General features: G+C 40.2%; 1 protein-coding gene across 1 annotated transcript; it reads right to left on the minus strand.

Annotated features, from left to right (window-relative positions):
- Window positions 1-5,872: 5,872 nt before the first annotated feature.
- LOC146692358 (uncharacterized) lies at window positions 5,873-9,274 on the minus strand (the record flags this gene model as incomplete). The annotated part of the gene is made up of 8 exons (XM_085433327.1): window positions 5,873-6,284; window positions 6,461-6,523; window positions 7,022-7,050; window positions 7,125-7,211; window positions 8,057-8,125; window positions 8,273-8,542; window positions 8,652-9,002; window positions 9,145-9,274. Coding segments are annotated over 8 exons (1,095 nt in total), but the record flags the coding sequence as incomplete, so codon positions are not given.
- Between the last annotated feature and the right edge of the window lie 8,035 nt (window positions 9,275-17,309).

Here is a 17,309-nt window from a genome sequence, read left to right on the forward strand (position 1 = left end):
CTCACTCTGGACACTTGCAGTTGTCACACATGGAAATCAAATGTGTGATAAGCTGCAGGATTCAAACACAAGTGTAACTTATAAATACATGTTCATACTTTTATTCCACAATCAGAGAGAAAGAAACAGAGAGAGAGTGCAGGACAGACAGACAGGTGAAAGTCTCAGGTGTACACACTGCTACAAAACAGCACAAGAGAAGGAGGATTTAGTGTTTGTGTTATTACGAGTGCTAAACAAGAAGAGTTCCCAGATGGTACAGTGGACACATGTGTGACTCCTGCGATTAAAGCATCTTTCTTTCAGTTTAACGAGTGAACCGTCAGCTCGTTCAAACACACGTTAAAGTGCGTTTGGCTCGACATCACCGAACAGAGGCAGCAATATAACATAGCTCACATTAACAGTGCAGTGAATCCTGCTTGTGCTGTGATATTCAGGACTGCAAACCGAGCAGCATCACTGACTTTCAGCTTGTTGTGTTTGTGGATATATGACTGACTTTAATTATCCACAAAATCATCACATTCTCTGTAAGATTAAGGTCGACTATTGAACGGCGTATATTTTGAAGTAAAGGCTTTAAAACCAAGTTAGTACAAACATTGCTAATGTCACATAACTTTGTTATAAAAACATTTGCACATAAATAAGTGACATAATATTCAGTACTTACTTTTAAGAGTTTACTCTTCGGCCGCCCCTCTTTAGCCGTCTGCCGTTTCTTTCGGCAAAATTATCCACACCCACCGCCGTGCTATGAAGTCTGGGATATGTTGGGCCATGAAGGCTACACAGACCCATGCTTAAAATTCAGGGAAATGAAGGATGCATTTGAGGGCCACATTTCGAGCAGCCTTTGAATTGGGACAGCCTTTGTTGCGTCGCTGTGACGTAATCGGCCTTAGAATGTGGTCTTTAAGGCTGCAGACCCTGAATTGGGATACAGCCAAAGACTCTCTGAAGGCTCCTGTGGCTGCACAGGCAGTCTTACAATTACGAGGTTGGAGAGTTGTTGTTTCAAAATGTTCACACTGATTTCACATGCTCATTAACTCACAACCAGCTGACCATATATATTTCTGCTGCTGAACAGTTAACAAGGTACATTTTCCAAGTGTGAACAAGTGTGAACTCAAATACATACAGTGCATTAATCCAGCAGAAAACGGAATATAGATCCCTCTGAGATGAACGGCGAAGTTGGTTGCAGCAACTCCTGGTGCCTAAACTGTTGCACACTTTGCATTTAAAACAGATCATGCAGCAAAAAAAGGCATTGCACACCCACATAAAACCAATGCAAGCTAGCATCCCCATGATCCCCTGCGCTCTCAGAGGTACCCCAAAAGAAACAGCGCCGTCCAGTGGCAAGTCCCATAATATCGACCTTCCACCTGGCTAGATGTAGTTTAGTATTATATTTATTGGTTATTTTTTATTGACTTGTCTTGTTTTTACAATGATTTGCTTTGACTTCAGCCTTTAAAGAAAAGACTGTATCTCAAAGAGTTGGCAGTTCGTCTTGTAACCGGAAGGTTGCCAGTTCGAGCCCCGGCTGGCCGATGGCGCGATATGGCAGCCTCGCTTCTGTCAGTCTGCCCCAGGGCAGCTGTGGCTACAACTGTAGCTGCCTCCACCAGTGTGTGAATGTGAGAGTGAATGAATAGTGGCATTGTAAAGTGCTTTGAGGGCCCCAATAAATGCAATCCATTATTATTATTATTATTATTATTATTATTATTATTATTATTATTATTATTATTATATAGCTTACATACAGTCAATGGCTGAGACTCCAGCAGTAATATTCAGTAACTATTCATCAGACTGGGTCCATGTTACCAGCCAAATGGGTAATAAATAAAGTAAGTTTTGAATTACGTATATTTGGGTGTTAAGGTGATGTTTTTGAATTTTTTTTTTATATAATTAGGTTTAGAAAACTGAATACGTATGTATTTAAAAAACAATAAGTGTGTTAGAGTTATTAAAGCAACAGGTTGTAGCTCACTGTACTGTTTTTGAGCACAACTTTGGTGCTTTTGCCTCATTTTTAAATCAGTGATCCCAGTAGCACAGTCTAAGCAGAGACCTCAGTGCTTGGCAAACAATCAATAGAATCAATATAATTATTAAAAAGAAACAAAATAAATGCCAACCTTAAAAAAAATGTAAACTTCAGGTAAAAAAACTTAACTTGATTTTGTGTCTTTAGGCTTTTGTTAACCGCAAGCATGAGGTTAGTGCATATGTATTATTATTGGAAAGATTACTGCAAAGAAAAAAAAACAACTTCCCTTCATCTAAGCAATGTATTACTTTTCCCTGGAACACTCTCTCACGGTCGTTCTCTAAAACCTAAAAGAGGAATTACGGATTTGATCAACTTGTCCCTGAATGCAATTGACACCCTTTTCTCAACGAGAAGTATGGGCTCGGGTGAGCCTGAGTGTCCTGGAGGTACTTTCCCTGCCGGATATGGACGGGTGGCAGAATTGGAGGGTCTTGTGCCTGGCGGGGCTGTCGATCGAAGATGCTGAAGATTAGGGATGGGTATCGTTTAGGTTTTACTACCAAACTGGTACTTTTGAAACAGTGCCGGTGCTTAAACGGTGCTCGAACCGGTGCTTAAAGAATGGAGAACAGACACTTTGTCCAAAAACCTCTCATGTTTAGCTGTTTTTTTGCAAAAAGATAACAATGTTAGCCTTTTCTGCAGCTATAGGGGATATATGGTATCACTCTTGGCTGGAAGCAGTGCTTAATCAATGGAAAAAACACAAACTTTGTCCAAAAACATCTCATGTTTAGCTGTTTCCCACTTTTTCTTTGGTCATTTTAGCCTTTTTGGTCAGGGTGAAGGGAGTATCTGCCATCAAACAAGAAGACAGCCGCATGTAACTACGACGGTGTTTGCTAGTTCACCTAATCTGCATTAATGTAATAACGTGGTTAGCCTACTCAACGTAAATTACACACGAACAACATTAAGCGACTCACCCAGAGAAGAACAGCTGCTGCTGCTGCCATCATCATCCATCATCATTTCTGCTACACTGGCAGGGCTAGGGGCCAGAACTCAAGCTCTTCGGGTTCTTGGGGGATGTTGCTAACTCCGGGTCGATAACAGGCACCACACCCGCAGTAGATGTGCTCGGTGTGGGCTCTTGCAGCAAGCTATCAAATACGGTGCATTTCTTGGCTTTAAAAAAAACCCCGCTATGCGTGGCCAGGTGTTTCATCAGATTCGAGGTGTTAACTCTTTTGCACAGTATCACCTTAAAGCACTTGTTGCAGGCTGCTGAGTTTGCATCTTTTGCTGTGAAGTACAGCCAGACTTTTGACCGCTTCGCCTTGGGCCTTTTTAATCTGTAGCTCTGCTCTAAAAGAACGTACGTACCTGGGCCCGCCTACTATCCTTGGAAAGGTAAAATGATTGGCTAGAATTCAAAGTGCGTGCCATAATGGAGTCGGATAGCAGTACCCATCCCTACTGAAGATATCTATCTATTCGGAACCATGATAACAGGGTTCTGGCTGATTGGAGCTGGCTTGGCCCTGGCTTATCGAAGAATTAAGAAAGCGGAACCGGCTATTCAAACCCCCACAAGGCTGCCCGCTGGAATTGAAACGATGGGACGAGGCATGAGTTCTTAAAATGGGCTCATTAAGTGCAGCACGGATAAGATCTTGGAGAAACTTGCGGCTGCCGTGAACACTCAGAATAACACCTCTGAGCGCAAATTGGATTACATCTTGGAGAAGCTCACTGGGGTCGTGAGTTCTCAGAATCGGCTCTTTGAGCACAAGAATGACAACATCACGGAGTGTAAGTTTGATAACATCATGGAGAAGCTCGCGGCTCTCCAACGGAAGATTGAGAGACCAGTGTCGCACTGTTAGAACAGCTTTGAAATTCACATGAGTTGTTCGCACTAAAGTAAAAAACCATCATCACTTCATGCAGCTACCACTTCAGTGCCAGCTGTGGTATCAAGGCTGGAGCTGAACAAAAACACCCTGATAACAGACTGTGCTTTGACTGTTCTTCCTATCCTACGCAAGGCCGGGTTGGCTGGAAGACTGTTTACTTCGCCTGGCAGGGTGAAGGACACTGTCTCAGCTGAACTCTGGACACATACACACAGACAGACGCTTCGACGCTTATTCCCTTCCGATGCAGATGGTGGATCAAGGACACCAGTGCACAGGCTGCAGGCCCGGATGCACTGCCTACACTGGCTGTCTCTCACCCTTTACCCATCCCTGTGTTTCTTTGGTGTATTAAGAGTTTTTTCATTTGCTATGTGCAGAGTAGGGGTTTTTTTCTGTTCTCAAACTGATCTTCCTGTTGGATCTTAGTCTGGGGGAGTTATTTTTTTCTCCTTATCTTTCCTCGTGTTGTGCATTTTCCATTGTTATACCTCTCTGACCTGTCTTCCCCATGTGATGTTTTCGTGCAATGTATGTATGGTCGGAGGGTATGATGGCGCCGCCATTGCGTGCAATTGGTCGGCAGCCTTAACATGAAATCTCCCACTCATGGGACTAATAAAGGTATCTTATCTTATCTTATCTTAAAGTGATGACATATGGGGAAATCTGTGCAAACAACTTGGTGAAAAGATGACACAGCAGCAGTGCCAATGTCAGTGCTTTTGAACCAAGTAGTTCTCCTTTTCAAAACAAAGACTGCAACACTTTCAATGTTGAGCTCCCATTTGAACAGTGGATACATATGGTTCCAGATCAAGTCACATACAAAAAGATTTTTTTCACAAAAAAGGGACTACACCATTTTGAAGCCAGGTAGATGGACTCATGTAGTAAACCAGGGAATCTGGAAACAGGTTAAAAGTACATGCACATTTCTAAACGAGCCAACGTAAATCCCACAACATTATCTTGTTTCATAAAAATCAGAGGCTTTTGTAAAACGTGTTGTGGCCTGAACCAGAACCTGAAATTCACTGCCAATGGTGCTGAAGTGTGTGATGGCAAATATGGATGAATCCATGCACACTGGTTTTCCTAAGATAGCCATGTTCGGAAATCTGTGGGCACACATAACAAAAGAACTTTGTGAAGGCAGACTGCAGCCCATGTGTGGAGAGAATCAGAGGCAGCAAAACTGTTGGACTTTGGTGATCCAGAGTGACCTCTGATGGCCTCTAGAAGCATATTTTTATTATTACCTTTAAAATGACAGCGGCACAAACTAACATTTTTGCAGCACAAATGTTTCATATCATTTTTTTTTTTTTTTGCTCTCTTTAATCTCATCTCTATGTCGTCTGCGTAAAAAATGCACCAACAACAAATCGTACTGTCTTTTGTGCATTATGATTATCTCTGTATACGTTCAAATTGTGGTTTGGAGATGGACAGTGAAGAAATAATTTCTCCTCAAATGTCTTATACCAAAAATAACGAGCCTTTCTTGAAAATTTACGGGTACAAGCTTTCATGGGTGTGAAGTCACCCTGTGATGTCTACCTGTTACCTGTGTTTGTTTTTTCAAAATTAAGTAATTAAAAAAACGTAAGATAAACATCTGTGTGGTTATTGAAGGTAATAAATTTGACAAATGGAATAATTGCAAAATTGGACAAGTTTTCATTAAAATTCATTTTTAATCTAATCTAATCTAATTAAGTGAAATTACACCATGCTTCAAAATAATTGTGCCTTTTCTTGATAATACTTTTTTATTAGCACTCCCCTGAAATACATTTGCAGAGTAAACACAGGGACATTTTAGCTCTTAGGAAATGTAAATAGAAAAGTGACTGTACATTAATAACGCAGTAACAGAGATAAGATTGTACCGTAACAGGTGGGATGTTTGGCCTGCACCACATGTGGAAAACCTGGAAAAATGTATTAATATTCTGAGCTTGACTGGTATATTTCTCTAAAAGTTTAACAAGCATTCTTTCAGATCACATTATAACATTATGGATAATTAGAAATGTACTTTTTGCAATGTTACTATCTTGAAATGACACTGAATAGTGGGAATGACCCAAGGATGGCCTTGATTCTCGATTGACTCCCAGCATTTGCTATAATAGTTTTATGCTTGCCATTCAACAGCATGAAGTCTCTAATCACACATCCATTTACATTTTTATTTTTCTTAAAAAAAGATCAAATCCTTTTGCCATTTTCTCTATTTTCTTTTTTTATTGTGGGTTACTGGGGTTGACAGTGGCTGCAGGAGATGAAGAAACCATCAAAACACTGTAGATCACTGCATCACCTTCATCATCACCCTGAACCTGAAAACAAAGAGAATTGTCGGATACATAAATAAACATAAATTAACACTCTGTTAAAATAAGAGAGATAGAGCTCAACAAATTTTAAAGGTAAGTATGAATTATAATCTCAGCTTGCACACATTACCTATTAATATATCAGTATACAACATAAGCATCTATGAAAGACACGTTACCTGGGCTTTATTCTTGGCTTTCTTTCTGTAGCTGACGGTGGCATAGGAAACTTCATGATCTACCTACACAGCGAAGAGCAAAATATCTCAAAAAGTTTACATGTTTTGACCTCTAACCTCAGGTTTTACAACTCATGGTCTGTCCCACTGTTATTCAGTCTAACTTCCTTATCTTTTATAAGATCTCATTGAGTCGCATGCACTTAACAAGCACATAGAAGAAGAAGTGGTTTTAACTGTGCTCTGACTGTACTGTGGGTGTGGTGTGGGATTTCCCATGCTGGGACTTTTTTAAGTAGCAGTCTGAGTCTCTGTAGAGTTCAAACTCAGTCCCTGGAAAATAGACAGTTACATCTGTTGGAAAACTGTCCTTTATAAAGACAGTTTAGTTCTTGTTAACACTCCTCAGAGATGAGCTGATTTGGTGTTTATTTGTCATTCTTATTTCCTACAACCATTTAAAAAAAAAAAAAAAAAAAAAAAAAATATATATATATATATATATATATATATATATATATATATATATATATATTGGGGTTTTTTAAAAAAAAAACTCACAGTATCTTCATCCGTCTGTGTTTTGTTTGCTGGAAAGACAAAAACAATTAACTGTAACATTTACTGTTAAAAGCACATGTGTTTTAACTTTTGATGTTTTTACCTTTTGTTTTTCTCCATCTGATAACAGATGCAGCTGTTATCAAGAGCAAGACAAAACCCACAGCTGCAACGACGTACCAATGGATAGCTGAAACAAACCCAAAAAACAAACTTAAAACCATTTTCAGTGAATATTTTTTCAAACATTTAAAAAACTTTCTATGTATCTTAAACTAAGTCTACATGACACACAAAATATGCCTAACATTGTGTTCTATTTTAAACTGTGACACTGTTACCATAGCAAAAACAGAAACACACAAAAGCACAATGTGAATCATAGTCACTGCGTTTCAGATGTATGGAAGAAAAACAGTAAGGAGATTTTAGTTCAGACGTGTTATTTTACTTACAGACACATGTTGTTTCTGAAGGTATTTGGCTATTTCTTTTATTTAAATCAGTTTGAACACATAACTTAAAACATGTAAAATCAAAAATAAAATAAATACATCATGCATAAAGTCCTAAGCACAAACTAAATACATCCTTAATCGTTCCATAGGAATTAAGAGAGCAACTTGGAGTCAGATGCTACTAATCAAATGGACTTAACTGATCATCAAGAGTGGGCATTTCTATAGAAGAAGAAACTTTGACAGTTTACAGGTCTGAAGCTCTCGGGTAGGTGTTAACATACAGCAACAACCTTACCAGCATTGGTCTAATTCCACCAAAGTCATATCAAAAAGTCAAAAAGACTGAGCAAGAATAGTTTCTTTGGAAGGGCTGCCAGGAGAAATTATGATAGACTGATATAGTCATAAAAGACTATTACTTCAAGTTAGTGCTGCGAAAGTTGACTCTGTAAGATATTGAATCATGGGGTTTATGCAGTTTTCACAGGACTGAATCGAGCTCTGTGAAAACGTTCTTTTTCATGTGACTGTATACCCATGCATGCAAGTAAAAAGTACATTACTGAATAAATACCTTGGGTATTGGACTGACTGTAGCCTGCTGGATTTTTTCTGGTTGGATTATTTGTCCTTTGTCTGTCACCTGAAATAAAATGAAAAAGACACAACCAACATGTTTTCATCTGTTGTTTAAAATTTTTTTTGCATAAATACAAAAGCAAACAAATAAATGTTTTGGGTGGGTTCAATCATCTTAAACAGTTGATTATTTTGTCTCCTGTTTTCTCACCTGATAGCTGAGGGCTGAAGGTAAACAGCTTCCCTTCTGTATGAGCATCATTCACTTCGCAGTCCAAAAGGTAATCTCTTGATGAGTAAACATGGTGAGACTTGAGTAAAGAGACAGTGGTGGAGCAGCCAGTCTGTAAAGTCACTATTTGACTGTTATCTCTGTCCACAGCTCGACCTTTAAACAGGCACCTCACTGTGTGATGACACTTTTCATATGTCACCACAGAGCAATTTATTGTCACCTTATCATTGTCCTCATGTTCAGTCACTGATGGAGATAACATGAAACAAAGACACCACAAATTCGAAAAATTAATTACTGCTGTCATTATTATTCTAAAAATCGTCCGCCTGAAAATAGAATGTAAAATACTCACAGGTGAGTACAGAGAGATCAACCAAAGACTCGCTAACCAGACGTTTGTGTCTGTGCTTTTGAAGGTATCTGTATTGTTTACAGTAGTAAAAACCAACATCCTCGACTGTGAGAGTCTTTATAAGCAGAGAACAGTTTGCTGTAACACTCAGTCTGTCTGATGCATTTTTGGCTTTTTCACCAAGCTGTCCAAAGCTGATCACTTCTATTAGTGTTCTGTTTCTTGAAGCAAAGGTCCACGTAGTCCCATCACAGTTATTCTGCTCATCTATCACATTTATACAAGGCAGAGTGACGTCATCTCCAACTTTCATAAAAATGGTGGTTTCATTTGCAGATACTGTTGAGAATTCTGAAAAGAAATATGAAAACTAGATTAGAATGCAACACTTTTCACAGTCAGAGTGAAGATCATTTTAGACAAAGGTTTATGATAAAGGTTTGGATTGTAATATTTAATTTTACTGCTATTAAAATGTTTCCTGTATTCTTACCTGCAATCTGAATGATTGATATCAGACATAAAAACATTTTACTCCATCTGAGCTCATCCATCGTGCTTCTCTGTCTCACTTCTTTCTTGTTCTCAATCTCGACTGTCACCGTCTCTGAGCTGATGACTCTTCAAGACTGTTTGTATTTCCCGTTATTCATCAGATATCACTTCCTCATCACAACTTTAGCAAATGACCTCAGGAGGTGCATCCCTACAATGCATTGGTGACAGTTATGTGTTTGACATTATATTAAAAAAAATGACTGAGGAAGTTGAATGTGTCAAGAGTTTTAGCTAAGATGTTTGTTAGAAAACAAACATCACATAGGAACAAACAGTTGAAGTGTCAAACTCCTGATTCACCTTTTTACTTTTACTTAGTTAAAGAAGTTGAATCATTATTCATCCGTGTGGAGTTGTTGTTGTTTTTTTACACAAGTATCTGTGCTTCTACTTAAGTGACTAATGTGTGCGAGAGGTAAGCTTTTTACAGAATTTCCAAAGACAACCAACATGAGGGAGAGCGTGCACATGTACAAACACACACACTCAGAGGGACAGAAAAAATAGTTTTGTAGTCTACAGGATGCTCACCTCTGGTTTCCAAGGTCAGCAAAACTCAAGTTGCAAAACATGCCTTCCTCAGTTAGAGGATTGTTAGGTATTTTGATACCATAGTAGCATTTACAGGATATTGTTTTATACAGGAAAACTGTTACTCAATAAGGCCCAACTACTAGTTGTTTTTCTCTTTCTCTGTGACCCAAGAATTAATGTGTAGGACTCACAAGCTGGTACCCCAAGGTCGAAAACACCACAGAGATGAGACCACTTCCTTACTCCCATCCTCCCTTTTTTCTTTATCTCCTGGAAAAGGCTCGTTAAAGGCTAGGTGGTTTGTTTCAGAATTCACTAATGAAAGAACTCTGTATTTTATGTCTAGGAGTGTATTTTGCTGGGATGATCATAAATTATAGCTGAACTGATAAACTACACAAGGGATACTTTGCTCAGAAGGCAGGAAGACGTTTCCTTATTTAGTCTGTACCGGTTTGAACTGGGAAAGCTGACACACGAACCTTTTTTTTCCTCTATATAAACTGCTGTGTATCAAATAAACCTTTGAGTCGATTGGGAAGGCAACCTAAAGCAGTCTCTGTTTTCTTGTTCTCCCAAGCTGCTCCCGAGCTCGTACTAACACGCTGAATGGCATACCTGAGTGTTACTTTAAATAATTAGGAATCTTAGAAGGAAAGGACAGAACTCTGCTTATCGCTCACGCCACGGAGGAAACCCGGGAAGGCAATTTCCTTCAATTTTGGTGTCAGAAGTGGGATTACTGACAGAAGGTAAATATGCGTCTTTCATATTTATATAAAGACCTATTATACCTCTCTCAGTGATCGATCCATAAAAAAACGGGATATGCTGACGAAGTTTCACTTAGTGATCCAGAGAGATACACTGACTGACTTCCTCAGTCCCCGAATAAAGTAAATTAACCCTTGTGTGGTGTTGGTGGACACAGGAAGTTGCCTGTTGTCTTGAATATTTTAATTTTGTTTAAGTTGCTCACTCAGAAAGAGTGACACAGGAAGTTGCCTGTTGTCTTAAATACTTCTCGTTAAGTGAGAAGTTGCTCACCAAAGAGTGACACAGGAAGTTGCCTGTTGTCTTAAATACTTCTCGTTAAGTGAGAAGTTGCTCACCAAAGAGTGACACAGGGAGAAGTTGAACGGGTCTCAAAGACCCGATTACCATACAAGGGTTAAAAGCAGTAAATTAAAAGCAGAAAGACACAGGAAGTTGCCTGTTGTTTTACGAGAAGTTGCTCGTTAAGCGAGAAGTTGCTCGCTAAGTGAGAGTTGCTCACACAAACAAAAAATTGCTAGCAATAAATTTAAAGTGACCTCAGCTGTGCCGCAGCGAAAATACTAACATAAATCCTCCTAGCGTGTAAACCCCTCTGGAAATCACTGAACATGGGTCAGAATAATTCAAAGACCACAGACAGGTCCGATAAAAAATCTAAAGTACCTGTAAAACCAAAAATTAATAAAATACAAAATAAAGTCTCAAATAACGGCTCAGTATAACTCCCATTTCCGGTTACGTGTAACCTACGTCCGCGAATCGGTGAAGACGTCCATGATCACGTATCCAGAACATGCGGGAGTGCTTATGTGACTGACTTTGTTTACAACTTAAGAAGTTCAATGCATTCTAATTTATTTCCGGAGCCTTATCCCGAACGATTATCGCCAGAAAACAGGTCAGTAGAAATGTTGAATATCATTTGTGATAAGAAAAGTAGTCTGCTTAAAAAGTCCTGTAGAAAATATATGACAGAATGCCGCGACGTGATGCATCAAATGTTACCGCTATGGACAAAAGGAGGGTAAATAATGACAAAGTCGCCGATTTCTTTAAGAATCTAAAGAAATTCCTGCTAACAATGTCCAGAGACAAAATTGACTTAAATGCAGTAACTATGTGTAAACAGAAGCCTGATGAATCTATCCTAGTATTCATAAAACGCTTTATGCACTGTTGGACAAGCTAGAGGTGCAAATTTAGCTCAGTTTTCCAGCAGCCGCAGACACCCAAAGCAAAAATGAATTTGTGTATTTAATTTAACACAAAGGGTGAAATGTTTGCTGACACTGATAACAGCTTATGTTTTCTCTGCCCTATGTACCGACATGATGGAGAAGGAACATCCTCTGTGTCAGCTGGACCCTCAGCAGAGAATGAACTCAACATCCTTTTTGTCCGGTACTCTATGTCACACACTGTGCCAAAAAAAACGTGTACAGACGCCACTACCAGGTAATCCCATGACTGGGAGCCACACTTTTGTTTCTCTCACACTGTTCAACAACATGATAACTGCTCACACAAGTGAAGGTCAAACAGTGATTTTGTCACATAACTCAGACATAGGTTATGATATAACTACACCATGTCGTCACATAGATCTAACCTACCCTATCGACTGTACTATTTCTGCACTTATGTTGCCAGCTGAATACCAGAATATGACATTATGGTCAAAAAGTGAGAATGATATAGGATTTATTGACTGTACACTTTATCACGTACACCTATTAAAACACAACGAGCCAGTATATGTCAAGCAACATCCCATTTCTGCCGAAAAAGCCGCAGCTCTAGATGTCATCATGGGAGATTTATTGACTACAGGAGTAATAAAGCCCACACTCCTGTCAATCCTGTGCCAAAGCCTAACAAACCTGGCGTATGGCGTTTCATACAAGACTTAAGGCAAATTAATGCAGTCAACATTCCTCTGCCACCTCTCGTTTCAGATGTTCACAGCATATTGACATGCATTGCATACACATTTTACCGTGGTGGATTTATGCTCCGCTCCTTTTTAAGACACACAGCCGTTATTTGCATTCACACATAGAAATAAGCAGTACACTTGGACTCGTTTGCCCCAAGGCATGATAGACAGCTCTGCTGCTTTCTCAATGGTGCTTCACTCCTCCAGGGCTGCACCCTGATCCACATGTGGATGACCTCCTCCTCTGTGCTGAAAGTGAAAAACTATGTCAAACTGCTACACACATGCTTCTCCAGCACCTCCAAAAGACTGGCCACAAAGCATATGCAAAGAAAATGCAGTACTGTCAGACTTCTGTTCAATATTTGGGATTCACACTGTCTCACGGAAAACGTTCCATGACTGCAGACAGGGTCAAAGCTGTGACCTCCGTCCCTCGTCCCACTACACAGAAGGAAATGTTGTCCTTCCTGGGCATGGTGAACTATTGCAGACAGTGGATACCAGACTGTTCTTTTCATGACCACATTCTGCGTGACTGTTGTAAAAAAGAGAAGCCTCCTCGAATACTGTGATCCACAGAAATGACTGCCTCTTTCAATGCATTAAAGGGAGTGCTGACCTCCGCCACTCAAAGGTGCTGCCTGAATTGTTCAGGAATGCCGGCCTGCCTGAGGGCAGTAGCAGCTTGCTCTATCATGATAAGGGACTGTGAGAAGCTTACACTCTCACATGACACTATTCTACACACCAATCACCAGGTCACGACCATTCTAGCAAACATAAATAAACAACATATGTATTGATCCTATGCTGTGTTCTTCTGACCGACAGGATGGCTCAGACAGGCTTGATGATCATGACTGCATGACACGTATACAGGAATCCACAGCACCACGTCCAGATTTAGAGCAAACACCTATCTCAGACTCAGCCACGGTTTATGTGGACGGGTCCTGTTCAAGGCCGAATGACAACTCATTTCTTTGTGGCTATTCAGTGGTGACATTGCCTGACATCATACTAGAGGCTCACTCATTACCATTTCACTCAGCACAAAAAGCAGAGCTCATGGCTTTAATACGCGCCTGTGAGCTACATTTGGATAAGCATGTGACGATTTACACAGACAGCCGCTATGCATTTGGCGTTGTGCATGACTTTGGCACATTGTGGAGACAAAGAGGATTTAGATCTGCTGATGGAAAATAAATTGCTAAATTGTGATTTTGTTCAAAGACTTTTTCAGGCTATACAGCTACCATCGGCCGTTGCAGTTGTAAAAACGAAAGGACACAGTACAGCTGACACAGACGAAGCAACAGGTAATGCCTTAGCAGACGTGACAGCCAAGGCTGCAGCTGCATCACAGCTCCCACCTCCGCAGGAAGTATTATCTGTGCCCCTACAGCTGCCACTTGTTACACTCCCAGACTATTTAGACACAAATGTTGATTTAAAATTCATACAAGAGCAAGCCTCTGCATGTGATTACACCTATTGGGAGAATAATGACTGTACCTTAGATGACAGAGATGGCCTATACAAAATCTTAAGGGTTTGATTGCCCTCCCATATTCCCTGATGCCAGTCCTTGCCCGACATTTTCACTGTGTGGGTCATGTCGGACAAAGAGGGGTAATAGGGGCAATAAAATCAAGATTTGTAATTGAGAAAACATCACACGCAGTAAAACGCATATTAGCAACCTGTCTAACATGTGCGCGAACTAATGTAGGTAGCTCAAAAGCGAAACATCAGCATTTACCACAACCAGATTTTCCATTTCATACATTACAAATTGATTTTACACATATGCCAGCACAAGGAAGCATCAAGTACTTACTGGTAATAGTGGATCAATTTAGTAAATGAGTAGAAGCTTATCCAACCTCAAAAGAAACTGCAGAAGTAGTCTGTCAAAAGTTGAGCAATGAAATAATACCCAGATTCGGAATACCTCACCAGATTAACAGTGATAGAGGATCTTCATTCACATTAGAAGAAATTCAAAAGTGTGCTAAAACTTTAATGACCTGGGTCAAATTACTTACTCAAGTCCTCTGTGAGATTGGAATGACTCAATCTGCAGTAACCAAATTATCTCCATTTGAAATAAGATTATTTCCAACACCATGGTCAGCTTCCAGAGGGGCACCGCTAGTAGAAGGTGATGTATATTGCATTGTCCACTGATGTTCACAACCTGGTAGAAAAACTGAATAATAACTATCAGAAAGTTTGTCTCTCTCAGCTTTTCCCCTCCACAGTTCCACCAGTGGAGACAAGGAGACGCATGTTGGAGAAGCCACTAAAACCAAGGACACTCTGGGAGGCCGCGTTTTCCAGCCCCCCAGGCTTTACTGGCAGTGACGAAGAACCAGCATCCTCACAGACGGACAACCTCAGTGGATTCATGCCAGCAGGGTTAAGACCAGCCCAATCGGACCATCTCAGGCGTCGGATCAAGCAGACGACATCTCCGGCGAGCCAGCGCCCGGAACTAGAGCAAATAAACACACACGGGTAGATGACATCTCAGGCGAGCCAGCGCCAGGATCCAATTTACACACACACACAATCACTGATTAACACACAACGTCTGAAAGAGCCACAACAAGGTACTCAAACATCCAGCAGGAACAGAAAGCCAAAAGTACCACATGATGTCTAACCTGATAAAGCCAGACTCATTCCATCCTGATAATGGAGAAAATGAAATGCCCATTGTCATCATACGACGCTTATTCAATGTCTCTCGAACCTGGGACCAGGCCAGGAGACGACTGAAGAACTGTTTTTCTTATATACTTTCTTATATATTTAGGTTATTTATCATATCTATCGCATTAACCTTAGGATTTCTCTTTGCTATTTTGTATTGTAAACTGCAACCATGTTCACATTTCTGCAGGTCATATTTTGCTGACTATACCTCATGCTCCATTTTGCAAGACACCTACTTAATGCACTCCTCACGTTCCCTAAAATCAGTAAATAGCAACATAGACGCCACTAATAAACCATCTTATGCGCCCTCTAGAACAGGAGCTAACGCCTGGTATGAAAATGCCAGAACAGTCGCTCGTGATTTAGGAAACAGTAACTGTTATGTCTGTTCAAAGGCTGATCCAGAACAGGTAATAGTAGGATACCCCATATCCGGTTTCCCCCTCACTGAGGGACTAGAGAAAATCGGCGGATATAATGCTCTCTTTAAAGACATTTTACAGTTGACTCTGAGCCCTCTCGACTGCCTACTTAGACACGCACACACACCAACTAACCCTGAGACTCCATTAGGCGAATTATTGAAGTTATCTAATGACACCGCAGGGACCTGCGCCCCAATGAAACGCCCTAAGAATAGGTTAAAGCCCTCACTGCCCTTAGGACAGATCCCTCTCCATTTTAATACTAGTATGATATGTCTGCGCAGACTAAAGTTAACTGGCCCAGACACACACATAGATTATACAAAGGATAACTATACATTCTTCTCTGACTCCCCAGGTGCACGCTGTAATGAGACATGGCTAGCTGTCTCTGTGGCTGAAGTTGTATCATATCTGGAGGAACACACACACAGTTCAAGTTCGAGCAGAGAATCGATCATTGTTCCCCCAGAGGGTGTCTTAAATGATACTGACTGGGGGGAGTTAGTTAAATCACACATGGTCACGCGCCTGACCAGACCAATCCCACATGCTTATTGGTTGTGCAATAATACCCTTAGATTAGCTTTACCTGTTAATTGGACCGGTACCTGTGGTCTAGTAACCGTTGATGTATGCTGTACTTTCATTCCCAATAATACCGCTCCTAACGGTTCATTCACACAAGCTATGAATAAACTTGAAGCATTGCAGATAGAACTAATTGCCAATACAGGTCACGGTCAGTGGCTACATAAGTGGCTACAGGACACGTTTGGAAGATGGAAGGAACTAATTGTAGCCTTTGTAACCGTTGCAGCATGTTTTTGATGATTATTGTCTGTTGTGTGGTACCCTGTGTACGTTCAATGATAACCCGTATAGCTACTAGTACAGCTACTTCAATGTATTTGCAATTGGCACAAATTGACCCAGATTATGTGTCAGATGTCACCAATGATGTTCCTGATGTGTATATTGAACATTAGGTTGTGAACTATTACATTTTATGATTTGCTTTTTATATTATGTTATTACATTTGTGATTTTTCCTTTCTATTTGAGTTATTATTTTTAAAAATAATAAAAGAGGGGAACTGTTAGGTATTTTGATACCATAGTAGCATTTACAGGATATTGTTTTATACAGGAAAACTGTTACTCAATAAGGCCCAACTACTAGTTGTTTTTCTCTTTCTCTGTGACCCAAGAATTAATGTGTAGGACTCACAAGCTGGTACCCCAAGGTCGAAAACACCACAGAGATGAGACCACTTCCTTACTCCCATCCTCCCTTTTTTCTTTATCTCCTGGAAAAGGCTCGTTAAAGGCTAGGTGGTTTGTTTCAGAATTCACTAATGAAAGAACTCTGTATTTTATGTCTAGGAGTGTATTTTGCTGGGATGATCATAAATTATAGCTGAACTGATAAACTACACAAGGGATACTTTGCTCAGAAGGCAGGAAGACGTTTCCTTATTTAGTCTGTACCGGTTTGAACTGGGAAAGCTGACACACGAACCTTTTTTTTCCTCTATATAAACTGCTGTGTATCAAATAAACCTTTGAGTCGATTGGGAAGGCAACCTAAAGCAGTCTCTGTTTTCTTGTTCTCCCAAGCTGCTCCCGAGCTCGTACTAACACGCTGAATGGCATACCTGAGTGTTACTTTAAATAATTAGGAATCTTAGAAGGAAA

Source organism: Copadichromis virginalis, linkage group LG15, assembly GCF_057382275.1.
Source record: "Copadichromis virginalis isolate Kocher_CV1m ecotype Utaka linkage group LG15, C_Virginalis_male_GT1.1, whole genome shotgun sequence".
NCBI lineage: Eukaryota > Metazoa > Chordata > Actinopteri > Cichliformes > Cichlidae > Copadichromis > Copadichromis virginalis.